Genomic DNA, 21,638 nt, shown 5'->3' on the forward strand with positions numbered 1-21,638 from the left:
TCTTCATCATAAACGCCACTTTATTTTACCTATGTACAGAAACGAAATTCCCTTAATCGCACCTAGACAATGATTGAATACAATAGGATGTAATCGCGTCGAACTTATGTACAAATTAAACGTCGATGAATGCGCGGCGGCGTTTTGTACCCTGACTGAGAACGATACGAGGAGCGCGCCGCACCGGGGTACCGTGTCCCGTTACGGTGCGCGAATATTATAAAATAAAAAGGAAAAGAGGTCTCTCTCTCTCTCTCTCTCTCTCTCTCTCTTTCTTTCTCTCGCGGAAGTTACAAAAGAGTTCGCGTAAATAGGTAGGTAGACAGGTATCTTTAAATACAAGAACACATGGTACTTTCGTCGAACGTGAAGGGCCGAGGTAATTAAGGAGTCGCAGTCACGATCGACAACTCCGTAATCTCTGGCCTTTCCTTTCCCAATCCCGATTCTGATCCTGTTTCCAAAACCAAAAGTTCTATTGGCCACGAGAAACGTTTCGAGGTCATCCGACGCGGATCCGATTCAAGCTTCACGCAAGACTGAACTTCGCATCCACAATCCAAGATGATTCTCATGTCTAGAGCAATGTTCCTCGAAAGCGATGTTCCGCGAAACAAACGGCGTTCAGCAAACACGTTTGTGTGTGTGTTGTAGGGTATTTAAATTAAATAAAAAATCTTCCGGAATATCTCTAAATTAATGAATTTCGATTCGCACTCTGCAATTATTTGGTGATATTAAGGAACTTGTTCTCCCCATTCCCTCGCAAGTGTTTCACAGAAAAAGCCGGAATTCATTTCGTCTATGTGAGATGGCGGTTTTAATCGGTTGCTTAATTTAAAACTTAGCGTTAGTGTTGACTCCGGAAAACATTTCAGGAGTGCTGTTTTGGGCACATCTACCGATGACTGCGGCATCGATGTCTCTTTATTTAACGTCTACATTGATGCATCTATACGATCAAACCCACCATTTAACATAAAGAGGAAAAGAAAACTTCATTACGATATTATGCTACTTGGCATTGATGTAAATGAAAATCTCAATGTCTACCTTGGAATTTTATTCTCGTAATTGACTTGCGACAATAACAATCTCTACTGAAAGTAGTCGAGGATCATTCGTAGGTCTATATGTCGATCGGAGAGTTTTACTCAAGAGAAAAATTCTCAAAATGGAACGCGTAGCCTCATACGCCCCAAACTGATATAAAAACGTCGATCGTTCGCTTCGTTCGCTTTTATAAATCGGAACCTAGTGAGCTGCATATATCGCGCAAGCGATGACTTTAGAGGTCTGAGTCAGAAGAGAGTAAATCTTGTCTTTGATTCACTAGAGAGTTACTCTACCTGAAAACATTGCCATCGATGAACACATTTATAGTTTCATGGATACTGCCGTCGTGCGAGTAATCCAGAAGCGTATTCTTTTATTGTTCTTAAGTTAGAAATTCACGTGTCAACGTATTCGCATTTTTCTCTAATAAAGTTAATTGTATAGGCCACACGTCCAAGCAGTCTTGAACTTTCTAGGCAATGTTTTTAGGTCGGATAATGAATTTTTTTTTCGCTTCGAAACAAGAAGTATTCCTTCCTTTCGCCTAATATATTTGATTGACTTCGTGATATAATGATGACAGGTAAACGGGAATGCAGGAAGAATGAGTCGGAGTTTAGATTAAAAACTCGCTTTGTTAAATTCGTTCGACCTGCTCTAGTAACATTTGGTCGTCATTAGGCAATTTAGTCTCGTGTTAAATCATCATTATTTTCCCTTTTGAGACTACGTGAGTTTTTAACTTTGAATCCGACTCAATCTCTGATCCCATTCATATATATATTCATCGCTTTATACTATATACTATATTATACAAAGCTCACCGGTTGTACTCGAACTTACATTTAGAGTCCCTTGCTCGCATTTAGATAACTGTTTACTCGTGTATACAGCGGATTCGCCGGTACAGCGTGAAAAATTATCCCGTGTGTAGATACGCAACGCGAAATATCGAGAAAGTCGAGGATGTACTCGGGTGTGCCTAACGCATAATACAAACATCAAATTCGATCGTTTACAATATAATTAATGTACATGGACTTCAGAGACAGATGACCGCAAGTAACCGCATAACGCTTATGAAACAACCTGTGTATATTTCGTATCACATACGTCGCTCAGAATCTGTCAGATTCTATCACAAGGGATTCGCGCTCGCGCGCGAATATATCTGTATTACGCAACAAGGCGAAATGTTTCTTGGACCGATAATGGCAATGTTTCTCGAATCTAGGATTCTATATAGCCGATAGAGACTTTTTTTTTAGAGACTAATCACTTGCGTCACGTTGCCTCCGAAATTGCCAGCGGAGAATGACCAAAATCGAGACACGTTATTTTACAGAGGATCCCCTCAATTACTTTCGCTGTTTCGGTGCTTCGACCCTGCAAGTTGCCTCTAGACTAGAAAGAGCTTATCTTTATATAATGAGACGTAATATCATCTTATTCAAGGTTTCAACTTTGACCGTTCAACTCGCAGGTTACGGCGTTAAACAGCGAGGAAAATAATCCAGGGCATTGTATTCAAGATAGAGACTTTGGTTACTCTCCCCTACGTAAAAGTTCCATCGAGAACGATTACTCTCGTCTCACGTTAGTACGCTCTATCTTCGAAGCTTATTCTAGGCCGTCCCTCGCCGGCGAAAAGAGAAGGACTTAGCATCCTTAGCCATAGTTAGCCGCGCGTCTCCACGAGGCAAGGATCGATTCGATTTTTCAATCCAAGCTAGAGACTGCGCGACTCGAGCTTACGTGAGCGATGTGTGTAAATTCAGCTGCCATTAACACATTGACTGCCAGGATATATATTTCTCAATTTGCAAATCTTTTTGAAGGTAGAATTTTTTGCTGAATATTGCTCTTTTGATGACAGTTCCATTCAACCTTTCGCGCATTCTGATATATAAAACGACACTTTCGCTTTTCGCCGAGTTTATCCGCTACTCTCTACGGGCACAGCCAATGTGTTAAGAGAAAATCGTTTTGCCCCCCCCCCCTTCTTCTTTTGATTGTGCCAACTCCCCCCTCTCGGCCGGAAGACTCGATCCGGCTGTCGGCGCGAGAGAAGCACTAGGATGATGAGAGAGAGTGATGCCGTCACGCGCGGAATAATGATCCTTCCCCCGAAAGAGAGAGAGTCAGTCTTGTTGAGGATTAATAGATAGCTCTGGTACGACTTGGTCCTGGCACGAGGACCTACTGCCGGACGTAGGCGTGTATAACCGCAGCGGCTTCGACAGCCACGGGTGCAGCGGCACGTCCTCGGCGTACGGCCGCTCGGACGGCTCCTTTCGCAGCAGCGAGCGGATCAGGCACTTGGCGCGCGGGCTCAGGCCCTCCGGCACGGCGAACAGGCCGCGCGAGATCTTGGCGAAGAGGGACGCGTGCTCGGCGTCGTTGAACGGATAACGGCCCACCAGCATCGTGTACAGCAACACGCCCAGCGACCAGATGTCCGCCGCCTTGCCGGAATAGGCGCGTCCGGAGCGCAGCACTTCCGGCGCGACATACGCCGGGCAGCCGCGCCGGTCGGTCAGCTTGTCGTCGTCGTTCTCCACGATCACCGCATCCTCGAGGCTCTCCAGGCGAAGCCGCGTTCTGGAAAGAAGAAATGTCCGATTGGAGAAAAAAATTCGAGATTGCGATAACGTGATGATTACAAGCGATTTGCCATTGTCTCGAAGATAATCGAGTCGTGTATTCCTATCCGTTTTACCCGCACCCGCCTCTCTCTCTCTCTCTTTCTCTTTATCCGTTTAATTTTAATTTATTTCGCTTTTAAGATGTGAAAAGAATCATTCAATAGCCATGTGGGCGTACACCTGGACGAACGGCCCACCTAGATATCGAGAAGATCAAAGATCCGTGTCTTTCTCTCAAATGAGCCACGAGATAGGGCATTAAACGTTGCAAAAGATTTACGGTCTTTTTTCCTTTCGGCGCGTCGTGTGAAATTCGCTCTCTGCGTGTCTCGGGCACGCGTTACGCCAAGTCCTGCATTTATTATCGACCGGTTACGATCTACTCGCTCCCCGCGCGGTCTAGAAGCCGAGAGGATCGTGCAATCTTTTAATGCGCGCGGTCGGAGAGAGAGAGATCCCCGGTTTCGCCTCGCGCGCGCGCGCGTGTACTTTAAGTGCGCGCCCGAAGGCAAGGTATTTCAATTTAGCAAGAGGACACCGCGATTGAGCCATCGTTCTCTGCAGTCGTCGGCTCAGCGCGGAATAAGGCGCGACGAGAGAAGAAGAAAGGGCGAGAGATGGATGGAGAGTGAGAGAAAGAGAGGCCCGCTGCGCTGGCCGCTGCGTTGATCAACCTGCAACGCGGAAGTCGCGCGTGTACGTAATATTCTTGGCTCTTGGGTAACTTCTGAGAGCTCTCCTTCGACACGAGCACTCGTATTCTCGCCCACGATGCCTTCGGCCGAGAAGGGGGCAGCGCGCTCGGGAAAGCGCCGCGTATCCCAGATCGTATATACGCCTCCTACAGAAGTACACATTCCTGTACTTATCGTTTCTTCGAGTCACTTACAGCGGAGATATTTTAGCCCTGACGAATGTACTTAAGAATTACTGGCTGTCCCATTTATTACAAAAATTCATGTTGCGCTCAGTGAAGTAATGTAGTTGAAAGAGCGAGTAATCGAGAGAGACAAATCCCATATATACGCTAAATTGAAATTGCACTTCCTGAGAAATTGATTTTGCCTTCGTAAAAGGTATGCATACTAATTCCGTATTAATTTATCACTAATACAATAGTGTTATCTCGTAATTAGAAATTTCTCATCATAAACACGTAAATGAAGAAATTTCTAACGAGAGAAACGTCTACTGATTAAAATAATGAGGTTCATCGCCAAGTTAAACAATACAATCCATTATATTCTCAAGCGTGTCAAAGAAATGATTCAGCCGTCAGCGCATCGAGACGCGTCGTCAGCGCGCATTTCGGAAGAGCCACGAGAGACGGAAGCGCGCCTTCGGTGAACGCACGCGTCACGCGAGAGAGTCGTTACACGATCTTGACAATCCGAACGAGTGTCAATGGCCTCTTCTCTCTCTCTCTCTCGCGAGCAAATGAATCGAACGAACGCGATGGCACGCTAGGCCATCCGTGATGAACTAAACACGGCCGCCGCGGAGAGAGATAGATAGCGAGAAAGAAAGAGACAGAGAGGAGGGCATCGCACAGCTTTCTTCGCAAACTTTCACCCGTTCGCCGGTCGCGCAGCACGATATCGCTCCGGGTTCAAGAACCCCTCGGCGCGGCGGATACTAGACGCTATGTGATTTCTTAGACAGCTCATGAAATTTTAACAAATGTCAAAAGACCAAAACGTTGGTGCTTTCAAAGCACCGATCTCCCCGGATGAAATTATCTAAACGCGAGGAACTTTCGTTTCTTTGTTGATATTATAATTGCAAAGCTCAATTCTTGGAAGAAGAGAGCCGCTGATATCACGCGAATCATTAATCAACGTCATTAATCAGTTGACTACGCTCGCAGACGCGGCAAATTGATGTTTCCAACGGCGAGAGGTGGATCGCCTCGAGATTATTTTCGTCCCACGATTAAATTAATCTTCGTGTCGTACAAGGAAAATCCGGATCTAATAAACGGCTATGTAAATGCAAATGCCCATCCCGGGCGTAGAGAAATTGCTTTTTGAGCGGTTATTTATTCTGAAGCAGCCATCTCCTACACTTACGTTATCAATATCGAGTTATTTAGAATTTAAAGTATAGTTCGTAGCTGCAAAGTGAGCATTTAACGTTTCCTGCGAATACTTGAGTAGATTACACGGATGTGCGCGTGCGAAATTCCCGAATACAGGTCTCGGGTCAATGTCCTGGATTTACAGTTTCAAGAATAGAGAGAGAGAGTGTGTGTGTCTCGAGAGCCCCAGAATCAAACGAGACACGACGATTTTACTCCGCGGGGATCGTTAACCCTGCGAATGACGATCCCACCGATTGAATTCGGTGCCGAACTGGACCAGCTCGGTGCCGTTGCGAAATGTGATGCGTGGCGGAGAGAAATCCGGCCACGAGATCGCGTTGAGATGCTTTTCACCGCGAGCCAAACGTCGTCGACGACGACGACGACGACCAACGATGACGATAATAACGACGGCGCACGTTTTTGCCGAGACACACGTGACGCATTTAGCAATTACAATACTTAGGTCGAACTCTCCATACGCGACGGCGCATCCGGGAAAAGACTGATTTGATCGCCTTAATCCGCCCATTGTCGACCGATGAGGTAAAGAGAAACCCACGCGGGAGACCCGCGAGCGAGACGGAGATCTCGGCGAACTTTCAGAAAGGGAGAAGAACGCGTTCGAAATCAATTATTGCGAGTAATTTTCTCTCAAAGTCGCAGGATTTGAGGGAAGATTGGCGGATCAATTTACCACGTTGGTTATCAAACTAGAGTTCAACGATTCAAGTTCTCGGATCCTCTTATTTCATAATTATGATTACCAAACTGTTCGTTAGACCCCGAATCCCGCACGTTATTGCAATCCTAAGAGGATTGCGCTTGATTATTCGAGGAAGGTGCGAAACTCCTCCCTCTCGGAGAAAGGGAGGAGAAGATGCCACGCGGCCGTCTCGGATGTCGGCCGCCTCGCGTCGCGGTGGAACCGAACCGAACCGAGCCGAGCCACGCGTTTCCTAATTATACCGACGTTTCAAAACCCCGCCGCAGCAGCAGCCGATGAACCAATATGCTTTTCTGGCTTGCAACATTCCCCGGACTCTCCTTATTCTTACGTATACGCGCCGCGCGCGGGAGCAGCAGAGCTCGCCGCGCGGTAGGAATGCGGATTGGCCAACAACGGACCGACATACGAGTCGATCTCCCGATCGCCGGCGTACACCGTGTGCACGACACACACGCCCGGCTCGGCACGGCCTGACTCCGATCGGCTGTGCTGTGTTTTGCTCGTATGCGCCCGTACGCTCGCCTGTCCGCGCCTGAGTTCCGCGGCGACACGTGGGTGCGTCGTATGTCGTATCGCGAACAGATAACGCCGCGCGAACGAGCTTCGCAAACACACCCTAAATCACTCGACGCGATCTAATGAAATCCCACAGGGATATATAACGAGAACGGTCACGTTGTTCGTAACTCGTCAAGATTTGCAACTGTTTTAAGATTTGCAACGCACCTGTTTGGAGTCAAACTTTACTTTACGCGAATTTAAATTTGGTTTTGCACTATTTCGCAAACGGGATCGCTCCGTCTCTCGCTTCTGTTCAGTTTCTGAGAAAATATTTTGGCTTCTACGATTATAAATAAGACATGGTGTTTGCATAATGAGATTTGAGTTGTAGTATATTTAACTTGAGTGATTGATATCGCTCTAACGAGAGCGATTAATATCAATCAACCAATATTATACTTTCCCTATTCGATACAGAATCACGTGTGTTCTTGAATGAGTTTATTTTAACTGAGTTTTCAGACGATGACGGATGTAGCAAGATGCAATGTAAAAAACCGCGTCTTGAAAGTATACGATACACCTACGTATATACTTTAGAGAAACGCGCTCTCCCCCTTGTTCGAGCGAGTGCACGACGCCACGCGATCCGCGACGAATTGGTTCATATTCATTTCATTTCATTTCCATATTCGCTCGTATTTCTTTCCAGCACCGAGAACGGAGAGGTCACTCGCACGAGAAAAAACACACTCGCGGCAATCGATTTCCCCTTCACTCGGAAAAGCGAACGCGAACCCTGCGCTATCGCGATACCCTTCGCTTCGATCCGGATGTGTGTCGCTTATCTTATCACCTTTCAATTAATCGTCGCGGGAAAGATGCTCCGACTTTGATTGATTCTTTCCTCGACTATCATCGACGACAATTTACGCTGATTATTTATCTATATATCGTATAGTATTGCAAAAATATAAGTGACCGGAAATATAATACGAACTGATAAGAACTGAAAGAAAGCTCATATCCTTCATAACGTTTTCTTTTTTTTAAATGAAGCAAAATAGTTGAATTTAGATCTAGTCTATGACAGAGACGTAAATCATCGTTTCTACAAAGGTTTGATAAATCGAAAACTCGATTTCGAAAGCGAATTGGACGAAACTCAAACGCTGGTTAATTCAAAATAGTGTAATGATCTCCAATAAGAGTTTTAGTAATTTTTTATTCGTGATCTAAGTCTCCTCTTTTCATGTGTTAAATAAAAGTTAATAATTCTATAGGCAGGTATTGCTTTACTAGTTGGTTAAGTTAATTTGGAGTTTGGTCGAAGTCACTTTGAAGAATCTAAATACTAAACTGGAAGGTATATTCTCACCTCGCCTCGTCGGCGAAAACAAACTTCCGGAGCTTGAGGTCTCTCAGCACGACCCCGTACTCGTGACACGTCGCCACGGCCCTGGCCGCTTGCCGGAAGAGCCGCCTCGCCTCGGGCTCGCGTAGTCTCCTGCGTGCCCTTACGTAGGCGTGCAGGTCACCGTGATGGCCCTCCAAGAGGAGATAGCGCCGGCCTCCAGGTGCCTCCACCACGCCAGCCACGCCGCTCGCCGCGCCGGTGCCCTCCAGACGAAGGTGGGCTTGCAGCAACGCCTCGCAACCTTTGTCGCCCACGGTCAGCGCCTGCAATCCGGAAATGCAAACGGAGTCAGCAACAAAGGCGATTCAAGTGTCGTCGTTAAAAAACGCCGGTTGAAAAATACGCCGGAAATGAACTCCAAAGATATTCCTAGATAGATAAAACGTTTCGTTCTCCTAAATGGAATTAATTATCACAATCATCTAATTGATACGATCTTCAGTATTTATCCTGCGTTTAATATTCCTGATAAGCCTCTATTTTTGGAATGGGTATTCAATATTTTTCTGAAGCGCAAAACGACGGATGCTTCTGTCTTTTAACAAGCGTTCTTGATGGAAACTCGATACCGGCTGTATACTGTATTCGATTTCGGTTCGGGTGGAAATGAATTTTATCACTCAACGAGCTTCAATTATTCCAAGCGGATATCCTTGAGAGGACGATGCTCACTTCGCATACTTAAGTGACGATTATTTAAGATACGTGGGTTCTTTACCTAGTCATACGACGTCGATCAATTTCGAGGTTAAAAATTAAACAATTTCTAGGTTAAAATTGCACATCCGCCCCAATTCTCCTAATTATTTTAATTAACGGCCAGATTCATATACCAGATATCGATATCAAGGCAACTTGATGCGGTGGCTATATGAGTCTGGCATAACACTGATTATAATTAATCCTCGATAATATAATGGCAAATAGAAAACTGATAGAAAATGTAAAGGTCTAACCGACATGAATTATTTGTAATTATAAATAATGCTTTTTATCGACCTGTGTCAGAGCAAAAAAACTTTCTGAAAACTACATACAACGGACGAAATCGGACGAAATCGTCGATCACCTTTGAAACTCTGCTCGTCCAGCTGTTCATCTCTCTGGCTCGTGTCGAAACCTGACACCGTTTCGACATTCGAGTCTCATTAGTTTAATAAGAGCACCGTGCATTCTTTACGAAATCGCCCCGATCGGCCATCGAACGCCGCTTTTGTAATGCTCCCAACTCAGAAAATGCGCCGAAAAACTTGTTCGCGTTTTTTTTGGGGGGGAGGGGGGAAATCGAGAGAATAAACGTATACAGGAAAAATCAGCTCTTTTCGGGTGAACTCAACAAAGTGTTATCTTATCTTATTTTATAATTTCCAGCAACTTATCAAGTACGATATAAATAATTTATAATGTGTATTTTTGTATGTACGCTGACAAATATAAACTTTAAAACCAAAACGTACGTATAATTGTATCTGTTATTGTATTTAATTAAGGTTATTGTATATTATATTTCTCGCTTTATCATCGGCGTTGGCCCTTATTTGCCTTTAATTTTATTTAATTTACTTAATATATCAAATGAAAATTACCTCTTCCCTCTTATTTGCTTCACAGGGAAACTTTTTCGACGCAAATAAAAATGACGATGAACGCGTTCTATTTATGGACGCGTTCTTATCTCCAACTATATCGAAGAGCTCATGGCTTTGGGGGTCTAGTGCTCGCGACCCTCGCCCCCATTCTCCGAAATAATTGTGACCCCTATTTTTTTTTCTTCTGAAATCACAATCGCAAAACGCGGACACGCTTGCGAAAGCGTGGCAACGCTCTCGTGCGTAATCGTCAATTAAATTAAACGGCCGCGGCTTTAGAAGCGATTATGAATAACGGACAGCGTGTGGCGATACGCGACGGATGTGCGAGGCGAGAGAGGCGGGCCGCGGGGTGACACAGCCTTGTGTTTGTTCGCAACGCCGATGATGTAAGCGGCTCATTGTATAACGCACGGCGATTGTAAAATGTTAATGGAAAACGCGACGGGGAGGAGCGGGTCCACGTGCCGGTCCGCGTGTGCGCGCGTTACGTGACAGCTCTTTTCGAGCGACTTGCCGAAGGAGAGGAAAAAAAAGGAGAATGAAAAGGAGAAATGCTGGAGAAACGTTTGAAATCCTTCCGATCGCGAAATTCCGCGATACGGCGCAAGTCGACACGAATAAACATAAACGCCCCCCCCCCACCCCCCGAAGAACAGGAAACGGCTTACACGCGCGCGTGTTACGTTTGCGTACCTACTTTGCGCGTTGGCCTATCTATCTAACGAGGTCCGTCCGCCTCCTCCCTGTTATCGACGCAAAACATTGAAATCCAGATACGAAGCCACGGTTTCGCGTTACTTCCGGAAGTCATAGCGCGGATAATCCAATTTGATTATCGGAGCAACCGATGGGTTTTCTTTATTCCTTGACATCGCCCTTGACTCACAAAAGCCGGTTTCGCGTCGCGAACGAGCGAGTATCTTATCGAACGGGTATCTCGACGGAAATCGTTTTTTTTTTCCTCTCCCATCAATTAGGGAAAGAGGTCGTCTAGATAAGGATTAATTGAGTCTTCCTCGAGGAAGTTGTAAGCGTTTCCCAGACGAGCGGGGAGGGCCGCCCCGGCTCGGTTGCGTCGTCGTCGATCTCGCAACGAGCTTCACGGTGGAAGCTTCGATCGATCCGAACATTAGCGGACCGTTACGTCCGTGTGCCCTATTATATAACGCCACGGCAGTTGGATGGAAACTCAGCAGCTGCAGTGCGCCGCGGATGCATCCACGTGCGATGGCGCGCCGTCGCCTTTATATGCCGCGCCAGTGCTGCATTATACGGCAAAAAGCTAATTGCCATCGGAATATTGCGAAACCTCGTTATTTATCGCGTTAGCCATTTTTGCCATTATTATATAAGAATGCCGCGTGGAATATCAATTTTTTTTCATCTATATAATACCTTTAATACCTTTTTAATTCCTCCGACGCGTTAACAAAATATCTGAGGCAAGCAATCTCCGATATAATGTAAAAAATAAATCTTAAAGTTATACTGCTAGTTCTCTCAATAGTATACCATTGCTAATATTGCTAAGTATTGGCTAATATGGGGAAGAAGTTATTGTACAATATTTAAACATTAGGGTATAAGTGGGTATAAAGTTGTCCCTCCTTATTTTATACTCTTCACCAATTCACGCTACGTGTAAGCTGTTGATATTGCAAACTTTTAATCAATGGTTCGTACTCGTCGTTAAGATTTATAAAAAGCTAGAGCGAGTGCCGCAATCTTCAAGCTATCCATCTTCGAGCTGAGTCGACAAAAATGATAAACCGACTCGCAAGGATCTCGATACTGACCTTGGCGACAAGTTGCTGACCGTTGTGCACGTCGAGGCACCGATAAAGGGCGCTACCCTCGGCCGGACCAAGAAGCAGGAATCGATCCCCCAGTATGGTCGGTCGGGTCGGTCCCCCGCGAAGGTCGGCTGGCATCGACTCGCAGCTCGAGAAGACGCAGCTCGGCGGCACCACCGCGCTGCTCTCGTCGCCGGCCGGCTGCTGCTGTTGCTGCGGCGACGGCTGCTGATGGATGACGTCCTGACTACTGTTAGGACCGACCGGGTACTTGCCATTGTTGCTGCGGGTCGGTACTTGCAGAGGCTGCCTGGCCACTCTCATGTTGCGCGCCACACACAGACACGCACGCACGCACACGCACGCACGCACGCACACGTACACACTCGGTGTGTGTGTGTGTGTGTGTATCACTCGACGCAGCCGTTAATCCCTCCCGCCGGCGCAGCGTTCCGTATCGTGTTCCTGGTCCACGCGATCGTGGGATTACAACAGTTGAGATGCGTTGAACACACACTCGGACTTACAATTAGCACTGGATATTACGAATCGAGTGTCCGACATTTGTACGTACAAAGAGCACGCTGACGGCGGGTTTCGCGAGACGGTTTCGGCTCCTCTAATCTCTAACGCGTTAACTATTAGAAATATCACTTGTGCTTTTGGTGACCCCGCGCAGTGTCGTTTCGCAGTGTTGCGCTGGGTCCTTGGACGGAGAGAGATCTTCGTAAGTTATCAGTCGGTCGCTCTCGAGAGCTGATCCTGTAACACGAAAAAGAGATTATTGTAGCGAGGGCCAGTTATCTTAGAATAAAATAGAATTATAGAGGAAGCGTAATTCGTGTGTTACGCTTTCGAATAAAAAAATACGAGGCTATACACAAGTCTATTTCGATATATTTGCCACCATTATCTCTTTTATTTAAATCCAAAGCACAAAACCTCATAATTATCATTGCGCAACAGTCCGCAATATAATGTACAACTAATGTAATATTTTGCAATTGGATCGAACGTGATTTTTTCGTATTGAAGAACCGAAACTGAGGACAAAACGTTTAACGCGGACGCGAATATCCGGATCACGGTAAACCGGCGAGCGCCACTTTCACGTTCTCCTCTCAGAGGGAACGCTACATCCCTCCAGTTAAAAAAGAAAAGACATCTCCGGTAATTCGCGCAGGTGGCCCTGGCCAAAATAGAAGGAGAGGCATGGCGCACCTACACCACAATTACGCCTACGCGTCGTCACACACGCACATACCCACCCGCACGATCTGACGTGACAACTGACAACGACGACACACGACGCACAATAGTTCTGTTTACGGGGAGATCGTAATATGATTCACGGACAATTTCAAAATACGACACGTTTCGACATTCCCGCGCCTCATGCGCAATTCTCACACGGTGTAGAGAGGGAGAGAGCCTGTGTAAGGTCAGGGGTATTCGCGCCGGGGTACAGGGACGGCGGCGAGTCTCGCGGCTAGCCCCAAGCTAATTTCCGGTCGTGCGTCCGCGTCATGAACGTCGATCGTTTCGTTTTATCGCGTCACGTAAGCGTGAATATCCTTTTTTTTCTTCTTTTTAATAGAACGTAGGGACGGATATCGATGACGCGTCGATCGTCCCCCCACGAATTTAGAGAGCGAATGCAAATTTATCTGAAAGTCGCGAGAGAAAGCGTCATGCTATGCGCTCACTTTCCACGTATACGCAAAAATTACGGCTGAAGCGATCAAGAAAGTGAAACTCAAATTATCTTCTAATGTGATAAATCGTGGAATCGTAAGAGTCTGTGATTCTTTTGATACCCCGGGTGACATTGACGGCTCTCGGTCTCGGAGGTATCGGACGCGTCTTCGCTCAGCCGGCACTGGACCGGACGAACGAAGGTAACCGGCGACGAGGGAAATTACGTGACGATTTTATGAATGATCGGATGGCAAAAGGAGAGGCGGCACACACACACACACACACACGTGACCGGCGTGACGCGCCCGGCGGCGACGATAATCGCGTAGACGCGAAACGGCGCGTTCACGCTCGCGAAAGGAGGATGTACTACCCCTCCCCAATCCTCGCCCTCCCCCGAGGGGACCGGGGTACACGGTCGAATTTATTCGTGACTGCCTGAAATAGTAGCGGGCTGCGATGATCCACACTCGCGGCGCGATGACTCACGCGCGTAATTTTATCGCTAAATGCTCTCCCTCGCGCCCCCCTTCACCCCCGCCACCATCCCCCGCCGATAAGTGTCGATGACACGTCATTGATCCACGATGTTTACAAAACAATACACTCCCGCCCCGACGCATCGTCGAAATCCGTGGTGATGGTCGCGCGAGAGCGAGCGCATATACTTGTTCGCGGATCACACGTGACTTGTCCGCCGAGGGGGTACAGTGTTACCCCCCCCCTTCACCGTTCAAGTTTCGTCGGTCGGATCAAACGCCTAAAGGCCATTGCACGTAACAAAGTTTTAGTCATAATTGTAAGGCCGTAAAAGGAAATAGACCAATCACAGTCGATTATTCTCCTTGAGCTCGAAGAATAATCGAGTGTAATTGGTCTATTTTCTTACGGCCTTACGATTATGACTAAAACTTTGTTACGTGCGATAGCTTTTAGTTTGCATTCCGATATCGGAATCCCGTTTCACACGGCAACTACGGCAAGTATAAACATTATCCATTTTTACCAATGTAGATTAACTTTAATCTCGGTTTAACTTGCTTTCTATCTTTTTCTAACTCTTAGAACTAGGAAAAGATGACAGGTAAGTTAAACGGAGATTAAAATTAACCTGCATTGATAGAAATGGACATAAGTCAGACTTTATATTCAAACTTCGAAGGCATTCTCCCCTTGTTCGTTCGTCGAGACACTCGGGATTGTCGAGTTATATCTGCAAACGATTGAAAAAAAACGAAGGTTGCGTGAGCGAGGGTATAAATATTTACCCGGCGCTCGCCATGAAGAAAATCGCGAGTTTCCAGGAGCAGATTCGATTATGACCGCAGGAAAGTCCGGTCGTCAGAGCGACATTTGCTTCCAATCGCTGCACGGCTGGGTCGACGTGGCCCCTCGATTAGTGCCCCTCTTCGAATTATACATTCCTATCCGCATAACCGTTCGGAATCGCCGATTCAAGATATGCAAATATCGCGCGGTTGTCCTTGAGGAAGCGCCTCGAAGCGTGCACAACCGGCGTGTCGCGGGCGATTACTTTTCATGCGATTTTGTCGCGCAGCGGAATCGTCTTTCGGTTCAACAAAAAAAAAGCCGAATTCGGCGCGTCAAATTACAGGTTCCCCAATCTCGTTAGCCGCATCAACGACGTCAGAAATGACGAAATCGCACTCCATTTCATGATAGATTTCGAAATATCTGTCCACTCTCTTATCGATTCTTCAATTAATATAAATAACTGTAAACTTTGCCCGAGTGTGATTAGATTTTTATTTTCTGGAAATACGTAAGAGATACGTATTTCCGCTTGATTGCATTAGTTAATTTAAAGAAGAAACTAAGATTACTAAGCGCTCATTGTTCTTGTTCACTTGTGAAGAATTAGAGCGAATTAGTGGCAGCAATTAACGTCTCGACAATAACGAGCGACAAGGTCGAACGCGAAGAACAGCGTTTCTGGAGCAGATTATCAGTAAGATTTTTCCACAAAATATTACACCGATCTCGATTGTGCAAGATAAAGATCGATGGAAGATATCGAGATGCAAGAAGCGAAGTAAATTTCGAGCGTAAATTTAGCGAATCCACCACGTGAAGCGTAATTCAAAATTGGGGCATTCATCGAGCGACAATTACATTACAGCATTTCTCGCGTGGAGAAAAATCCGTGTTTTTACGGTTTGAGAGAGAGACGGATGTCCGGCATTACAATACCCAAGATTCACACGCTATTCTCAGCCGATATCGGTTGCCGCAAAAAAATTTTTTTTTTTTTTTTTTTTAATTTAACGATCAACCTTGGCGATCGGGCGAGAATAGCTGTCGCAGACAATTTCGCTGGAGATATTGCTCAATGCCTGTTTACGTGCCGCGTTTCATATCGTATCGTTTGAAAATCATATATCACTCGCGCGGCAGATGCTGACTGGCGATACTCTTCGCGGCCTCCTCCATTACGATATCTACGCACTTGCGCAAAAGTCGACAACGCCGACGCAACGACGGCTCTCCTCGCTCCAAAGATCAGGGCTGTTCGTGCAGCAACTCGCGATCTCCTTGCCTCCTCCTCCTCTCTTCCTTCTCTCCCTCCCTCCCCGTCCCCCGCCGCCCCATCTCTTGTCGTCGTCCTCTTCGTTGCGAGCGATACGAAACGAGATGACGAGGTAACGTCGGTTTTATCATCCCGCCGAGGACTCTCGCTCGAGGCGGAAAGCGGCCGCTATCTTCGATCACGTGGATGCCGCGATATTTCGCGAGGTCAGCGCCGTATCGACAGGTGAACGTGCCCGGACTACGATTAAAGGGGCACTCTTCTCCCCCCCTCTCCCCTCCTTTCGAGATATCGCGCGATGACCCAACGGCAGCGACGTCTGGCAACCCCGACCTGGGCCGCGATGTTTCCCTGAATCCGACTATCGGCCGAGTATTTTAAAGAAGCTAGACGATAATCTTTTGTATCGCGCCCCTTTTAGTGGAGGCGAAATGACGGAGGGGCTGTTAATTATGTAACAATGGTATCTACTAAATTGGGGTTTCAGTTTCAAACCCGAGATAGGCGCCGGGATGGACGAAAGAATGCATTTGAAATCCACGCGCGCCAGATCTGGAATCGGCAGGTGGCGATCTTGCATAGCTATCAAACACTGTTAAATTCGTAGTGTTAAATTATACTCAATTTGAGTCATTTTTAATTATTCATAGATCGCCACTGCTCCTACTCCAATATGTCGTTAATTTAGCTAAATCAATGAAGTTAAAATAAAATACTGTTTTGTGTTAAAATAATAAATTTCGACATACACATGGTAGTTATAAGTAACAAACTGTTATTTAAGGTAATGGTTTAAATTTTATACTTTAATATTTAACAGTGAGGGAGAGTGAAAGCTATAAAAAATCTCGAGACGGTCGGTAACAAACGATAAAGACTGATACACACGGTGAAAATTACATCATCCACCTCGAAGGAAATGATGTAATCCTTATTGTGTATTAAGATACAAATTCGAATTCGTTATGCATGAATAGAAGTAACGGCGCTGACCTTTCTACGGCTTTTTTTCTTCTCACCGTACGTACGTGTCTTTCGTATATGAAATAAGTACGGCGTGGTATTTCTTATTCCGCCCTGTTACATCGGAAGCCCTATAAGGATACTCCCTTATCCTTGCAAGAGAGAGAGAGAGAACGACAACCACAGGAAAAATATAATTTTTTCATATGTGATATATTTTCCGCAGTAAATTCTTTACAGTTCGTTTCTAAGAAATGCTTATTTAGCATCATGATTATTAACCCTCAAAAGACTCCGTGCTAATTTGGCACCTTAAAAGTACTCCGTCGGGTCCTTTTTGCCTTTCGACTTATAAATAATATTAAATATCATTCAAAAAATTCCGCAAAATTCATGGATATTCTTTGAACTTTTCTCTTTTCAGCTGTGATGTTGGTTTCTAAAAATTCTTTTTCTTTAATAATTTTTTTTTAGTTATTAGCATAAAGAAATTGAAAAAAAGTGATTTTTTTTAAATTCATAATAAATATAAAAAATGAGTTTCAGGCTCAAAAAAATATAAAAAGAGATATTCAGGATCGTATTTTTCGGGTGGACGAAAACGACCCGACGGAGTCCTTTGAGGGTTAAATTGATTATCAATTTAATTACGCGTCTACTATCTCGGCTTTAGCTTGAGATATTGTGCTTCAAGACAGACATTACTCGGATTTGCTGAAAAAAAAAAATGTATCCGCAAAAATATTATTAGACGCAAAAAGCCAGTCCAACCGGTAGAAGACATATTTTTATTATTTGTATCATAATTTCTTCATACGAAACAAGAGGCCTGTTCGTTTTCGCTGCACTTCTGAACTAGTGCAATAAGTTAGAATGAAACAAATATATTTTCTTTCATTTCAACTTACTGCACTGGTTCAGAAGTGCAGCGAAAACGAATAACAGGCCCAAGAGGTGAACTGTTGTCTTGCGGCAGAATTTAAAGGGAAAAAAAAGAAAAGAATATTCGATAAAACTGTGTCGCGAGAGAATCGAAGCCAGCTGAGTCGGGAGACGGATCTCGTGAGACGATTTAGCCCGGCAGGTGCGCGAACTCCTCGGGGCATCGTCGAGGTCTTCCCCACCCCTCCGTCCCTTCCCCCGCGCGCGTTCTCCCGAATGAAACGCGCGTATCTGACGAAATCGCGAGCTCGGAATTAGTAAAGTGTTGCGTTCGCCGCCGCCGTCGCCATCGCCATCGCCATCGCCGTCGCCGCCGCGTGTCGAAACGATATACGCGCGATATACCAGCCGACCCACACAACGGCCGTGCACGCGCGCCTCACGTACACATATGTAGCGTACGCGCTACAGAGATATCCTTCGGTAAGGTCAAAATGGCGGAGAATTGCACGATTGTCGCGCGCGAGCGCGCGGCGAGGGCGCGATATTGCGGGCACCGTTTGCATTAATAGCGCGCAACCGTACGTGACGCAAGCTCGCGAAATATGTAAATTGCCCAACAGCTTCGCCGCGCGCTCCCGGTTTACATTGTAAAAGCGACCGCGCGTCGATTTCGGACCGATCTCCCTCTCCCCCCTCCCGCTCTTTCCCACCCTTCCGCCCCATGGCGCAGCATCCTCCCGCAGTCCGTCTCGCGAATCGTAGGATTCCTAGGGTCGGAGAGAAGCCGCTGTATCTCGGAGCGGAGCTGCTCGACTTCCGGTTAGGTGTCAAAGATTGAGAAAGATGGATCTTTCGCGTCGGCTGCCGCGCTCTGTTCCCTTTGTCCGGAACAAACAAGATTGTTTGCGTATCCGCCGGTGGCTTACGCGAAATGTAAACGCTCGCTGTGATTTCTCTCTCTCTCTCTCTCTCGCCGGTTTTAGTGCCCGCGTCAGATCGTTCATTCAACGTAAATACGCTCATTCAGTGCGCGAGACCGAGCGCGCGGCTGGCCTCGGTGGAAATAAACGAGGAGGAAAAAGCCGGGTGCGATAAATGCGAAAGTCTATTAAAAATATTTTCAGACGCGCCTTCGGAACCTTCGGAAAACCTTCGGCTCCGCCGTTTGACTGTAAAAAACGAGAAATGTGGTGGAAGAGTTTCGAGAGACAGCTCGTTTCGCAATTAGCAGCGGTTTCAAATAAACGTTACTTAAGAATACGTTCGAATTCCTCGATACGAATTTCTGCAATGTTTCTCTAACGACGTCACCGCTCGACTTCCGGCCTTATCAGGAAGCGCGTACGATCCAGATTCGTGGAACTATTATGAAATTCAACGAGAGCGTGAGAGCCGGCTCGTGACCGACGATCTGTCTATAGCTATACATTCCGGGGCGCCAAAATTCGCAACATATAATTATCCCAATTTTAATTAATAACGCGCCCTTTCTTCGTGACATCGGTGACAACGAGTTGTTTAACGATAAACAATACTAGCCTCGCGCAGTTACTCCGTTTTAATTACTCCGACTAACGATTACTTTCTCGAGCGCTGAAAGGTTCGTTCCGTCATTTGATATAAATTGGCTCTCGGACGCGCGAAAGTAGCGCGACGACGAGCGAATAGCGCGCGTCGGAGAGTGCAGTCGTCCGTAGTGCGGTAGTCCGCGGCGCCGCGCCTCGGCGACGAGAACTCGGCGCGGGTCAGATCGGTCGGCCCCACGGCGCGCGGCGACGCGGTCGCGATAGTAGCGTCGACGGGAAGAGACAAGAGGCACTGCACTTTGCACTGGAGCCGCGCGACACGCGCACACGACGGCGTACACAAGCGTACACTCAGTGGAGGGGGGGTGAGAGGGGGTGCCACGCGCTACTTCCACCTTCCACCCCGCGAAAGGCATCCACGGTCGATAGCGCGTTTCCTGCGAGTCAGGGGTAGGTCACACACGCGCTCGGCGCGGCGACGACCGATCTTCCCCCGCCTCGCCGGGAGTTTCGGTTATTTTTTTTTCTCTTTCCCCGTCAAAATAGAATTTTACCTTCGTGGGTTTCTTTTCCTTCTGTATAGCTGTCGCCGTGCGTCGTTCCTGAATCGGTGGGGTAGGGACGATTGGACGTCCGCAGGCGGCACCGCGATCGAGGGCGATTGCTGCGATCGGCCTCGAAGTCTTCTTCTTCTTCTTCTTCTTCTTCCTTTTCTTCTTGGCTCACTTCTCGTCGGTTACTTTCGTCGGTTCGCTGCTTTCGTTTCCGAAACGCGGCCGGTGAGACGTCTCGACGACGAGCTCTCGGGGACGTAAGAGCGAGAGAGAGAGACAAAGAGAGACAAAGAGAGAGCGTGCGCGAGAGGAGAGAGAGAGAGAGACTCGTGGTATCCGCGCAACGGACGGTCCAACGTTTGGGCCGGCCCACCGCTCAGAAACGACGGCGGCAGCAGGACGAGCGAGCACAGACCAACGTTGCCATTGTGCAGCTGACAACTGCGGGCTGCCGAACGAGCGAACGCGAACGTAACCGTGTCCGGGCGCACGACGCTTCGGCGATCTTCGGCCGCGGCGGCGATTGGCGGCGGGCGCCGAAGGGACGCGAACGCGCGCGTTCGGCCAACATCGGTCGTCCCGCCAGTTCCGGCGAGACCGCGCGCGGAACCCGTTCTTTTCCATAACGGTATGATTTAACGATTTAACCTCACCCGGTATAATCCGGAGCGATACCGCGTGAGATATCGTGGACATCGTGGTTCTTTCTTCGACTCGATTGGTCGTGCGGATGATATTGATATCCGAACGCAAGCATGGTGCCGTATGATACATTGTGATGCAAGATCTCGCCATTGAACGAGACTTTCCGTTTTTTTTTCTCTTGATTTAAAGTTGAGGCAGTTGCAGGCATTTATACACGTGTTATTGATTTTATTTTGAAAAGTCGTCGGACAATTGAAGCGCTAATAATAACACTTGCGGTCTAACGTTCGCGATTAATTTACAAATGTTTACAAATTATCGAGAGGTACTAGAAATAGCACACATTGGAATGTTCCGTTTATCTATATGTAACAATGTTCTTCCTCATCCCGAGCTCGTCACGTCTTTTCAGAGGTCAATGATGTGACGAGTGGAGAAGAGCGCGTCTGGAATCGCCGGTAACAGGAACGGTGTTGCATCACGTGCCGCCGCCGCCGCCGCCGCCACCGTAACGCACGTGTTACGATTGTGCACGCGGGTGATCGCGGGCTCACGGAGAACGGCCGGCCGAAATCGAGAAAATCGGCAATTCGCGACGGAAACGACGGATGGACACCCAATAACATCGAGGTAAGAGAGATAAGCTTATCTTAATCCGTATCTCTTTCCGGAGAAGGTGAACGTGCCGACCTGCGCGAAAAATGAATCGGGTGATCGGTGGCATCCGGTCGCGAGAGACGCTCCTGACCGCTCTCTTTCCCCTTCCCGCCACTCCGACATGTGTATACGTGGACTCTTCAACTCACGACACGCGGTCGTATTCATATCGGAGCTTATCAAATGTCCGGAGCGCCCGAACGTATACTTATAGTATAACGCGGACTTGTAGCGAATTCGGTTGCTTGCACTCCGCGCAGGCAGGTTTTCTGCTCACCGACACGTTCGAAAAACTGCTACGCGCAAAGATAAATTAAAAGCGTAATATGAGCCGAACTTTGATGAAGT

The 21,638-nt window shown here is 47.1% G+C and overlaps 2 protein-coding genes across 9 annotated transcripts in view; one reads left to right on the forward strand and one right to left on the reverse strand.

Moving 5' to 3' along the window:
• Trbl (tribbles pseudokinase 2) overlaps positions 1–21,638 on the reverse strand; it is a 27,072-nt gene continuing 5,434 nt past the window's right edge. The window contains exons 1-4 of one of the 4 annotated variants that reach the window (XM_071793948.1): positions 19,989–20,129; positions 11,818–12,576; positions 8,391–8,692; positions 1–3,657 (exon numbers count right to left, since the gene is read on the reverse strand). In XM_071793948.1, coding sequence (XP_071650049.1) covers positions 3,198–3,657; positions 8,391–8,692; positions 11,818–12,138 — 1,083 coding nt within the window. In that variant the 5' untranslated portion in view covers positions 12,139–12,576; positions 19,989–20,129 and the 3' untranslated portion in view covers positions 1–3,197. Of the gene's footprint in view, positions 3,658–8,390; positions 8,693–11,817; positions 12,577–14,780; positions 14,934–15,979; positions 16,801–19,988; positions 20,130–21,638 lie in introns of those variants that run through there. The other 3 variants (XM_071793958.1, XM_071793968.1, XM_071793977.1) reach the window with 3 other exon arrangements.
• LOC139822344 (probable RNA methyltransferase CG11342) overlaps positions 16,866–21,638 on the forward strand; it is a 25,580-nt gene continuing 20,807 nt past the window's right edge. For 2 of the 5 annotated variants that reach the window (XM_071793988.1, XM_071793996.1), the window contains exons 1-2: positions 20,821–20,958; positions 21,046–21,263. The gene's annotated coding sequence lies outside the window, so the exon portion shown is untranslated. Of the gene's footprint in view, positions 18,389–19,310; positions 19,885–20,475; positions 20,617–20,820; positions 20,959–21,045; positions 21,264–21,638 lie in introns of those variants that run through there. The other 3 variants (XM_071794014.1, XM_071794007.1, XM_071794003.1) reach the window with 3 other exon arrangements.

This window comes from Temnothorax longispinosus, chromosome 1 (genome assembly GCF_030848805.1).
Source record: "Temnothorax longispinosus isolate EJ_2023e chromosome 1, Tlon_JGU_v1, whole genome shotgun sequence".
Taxonomy (NCBI): Eukaryota; Metazoa; Arthropoda; class Insecta; order Hymenoptera; family Formicidae; genus Temnothorax; species Temnothorax longispinosus.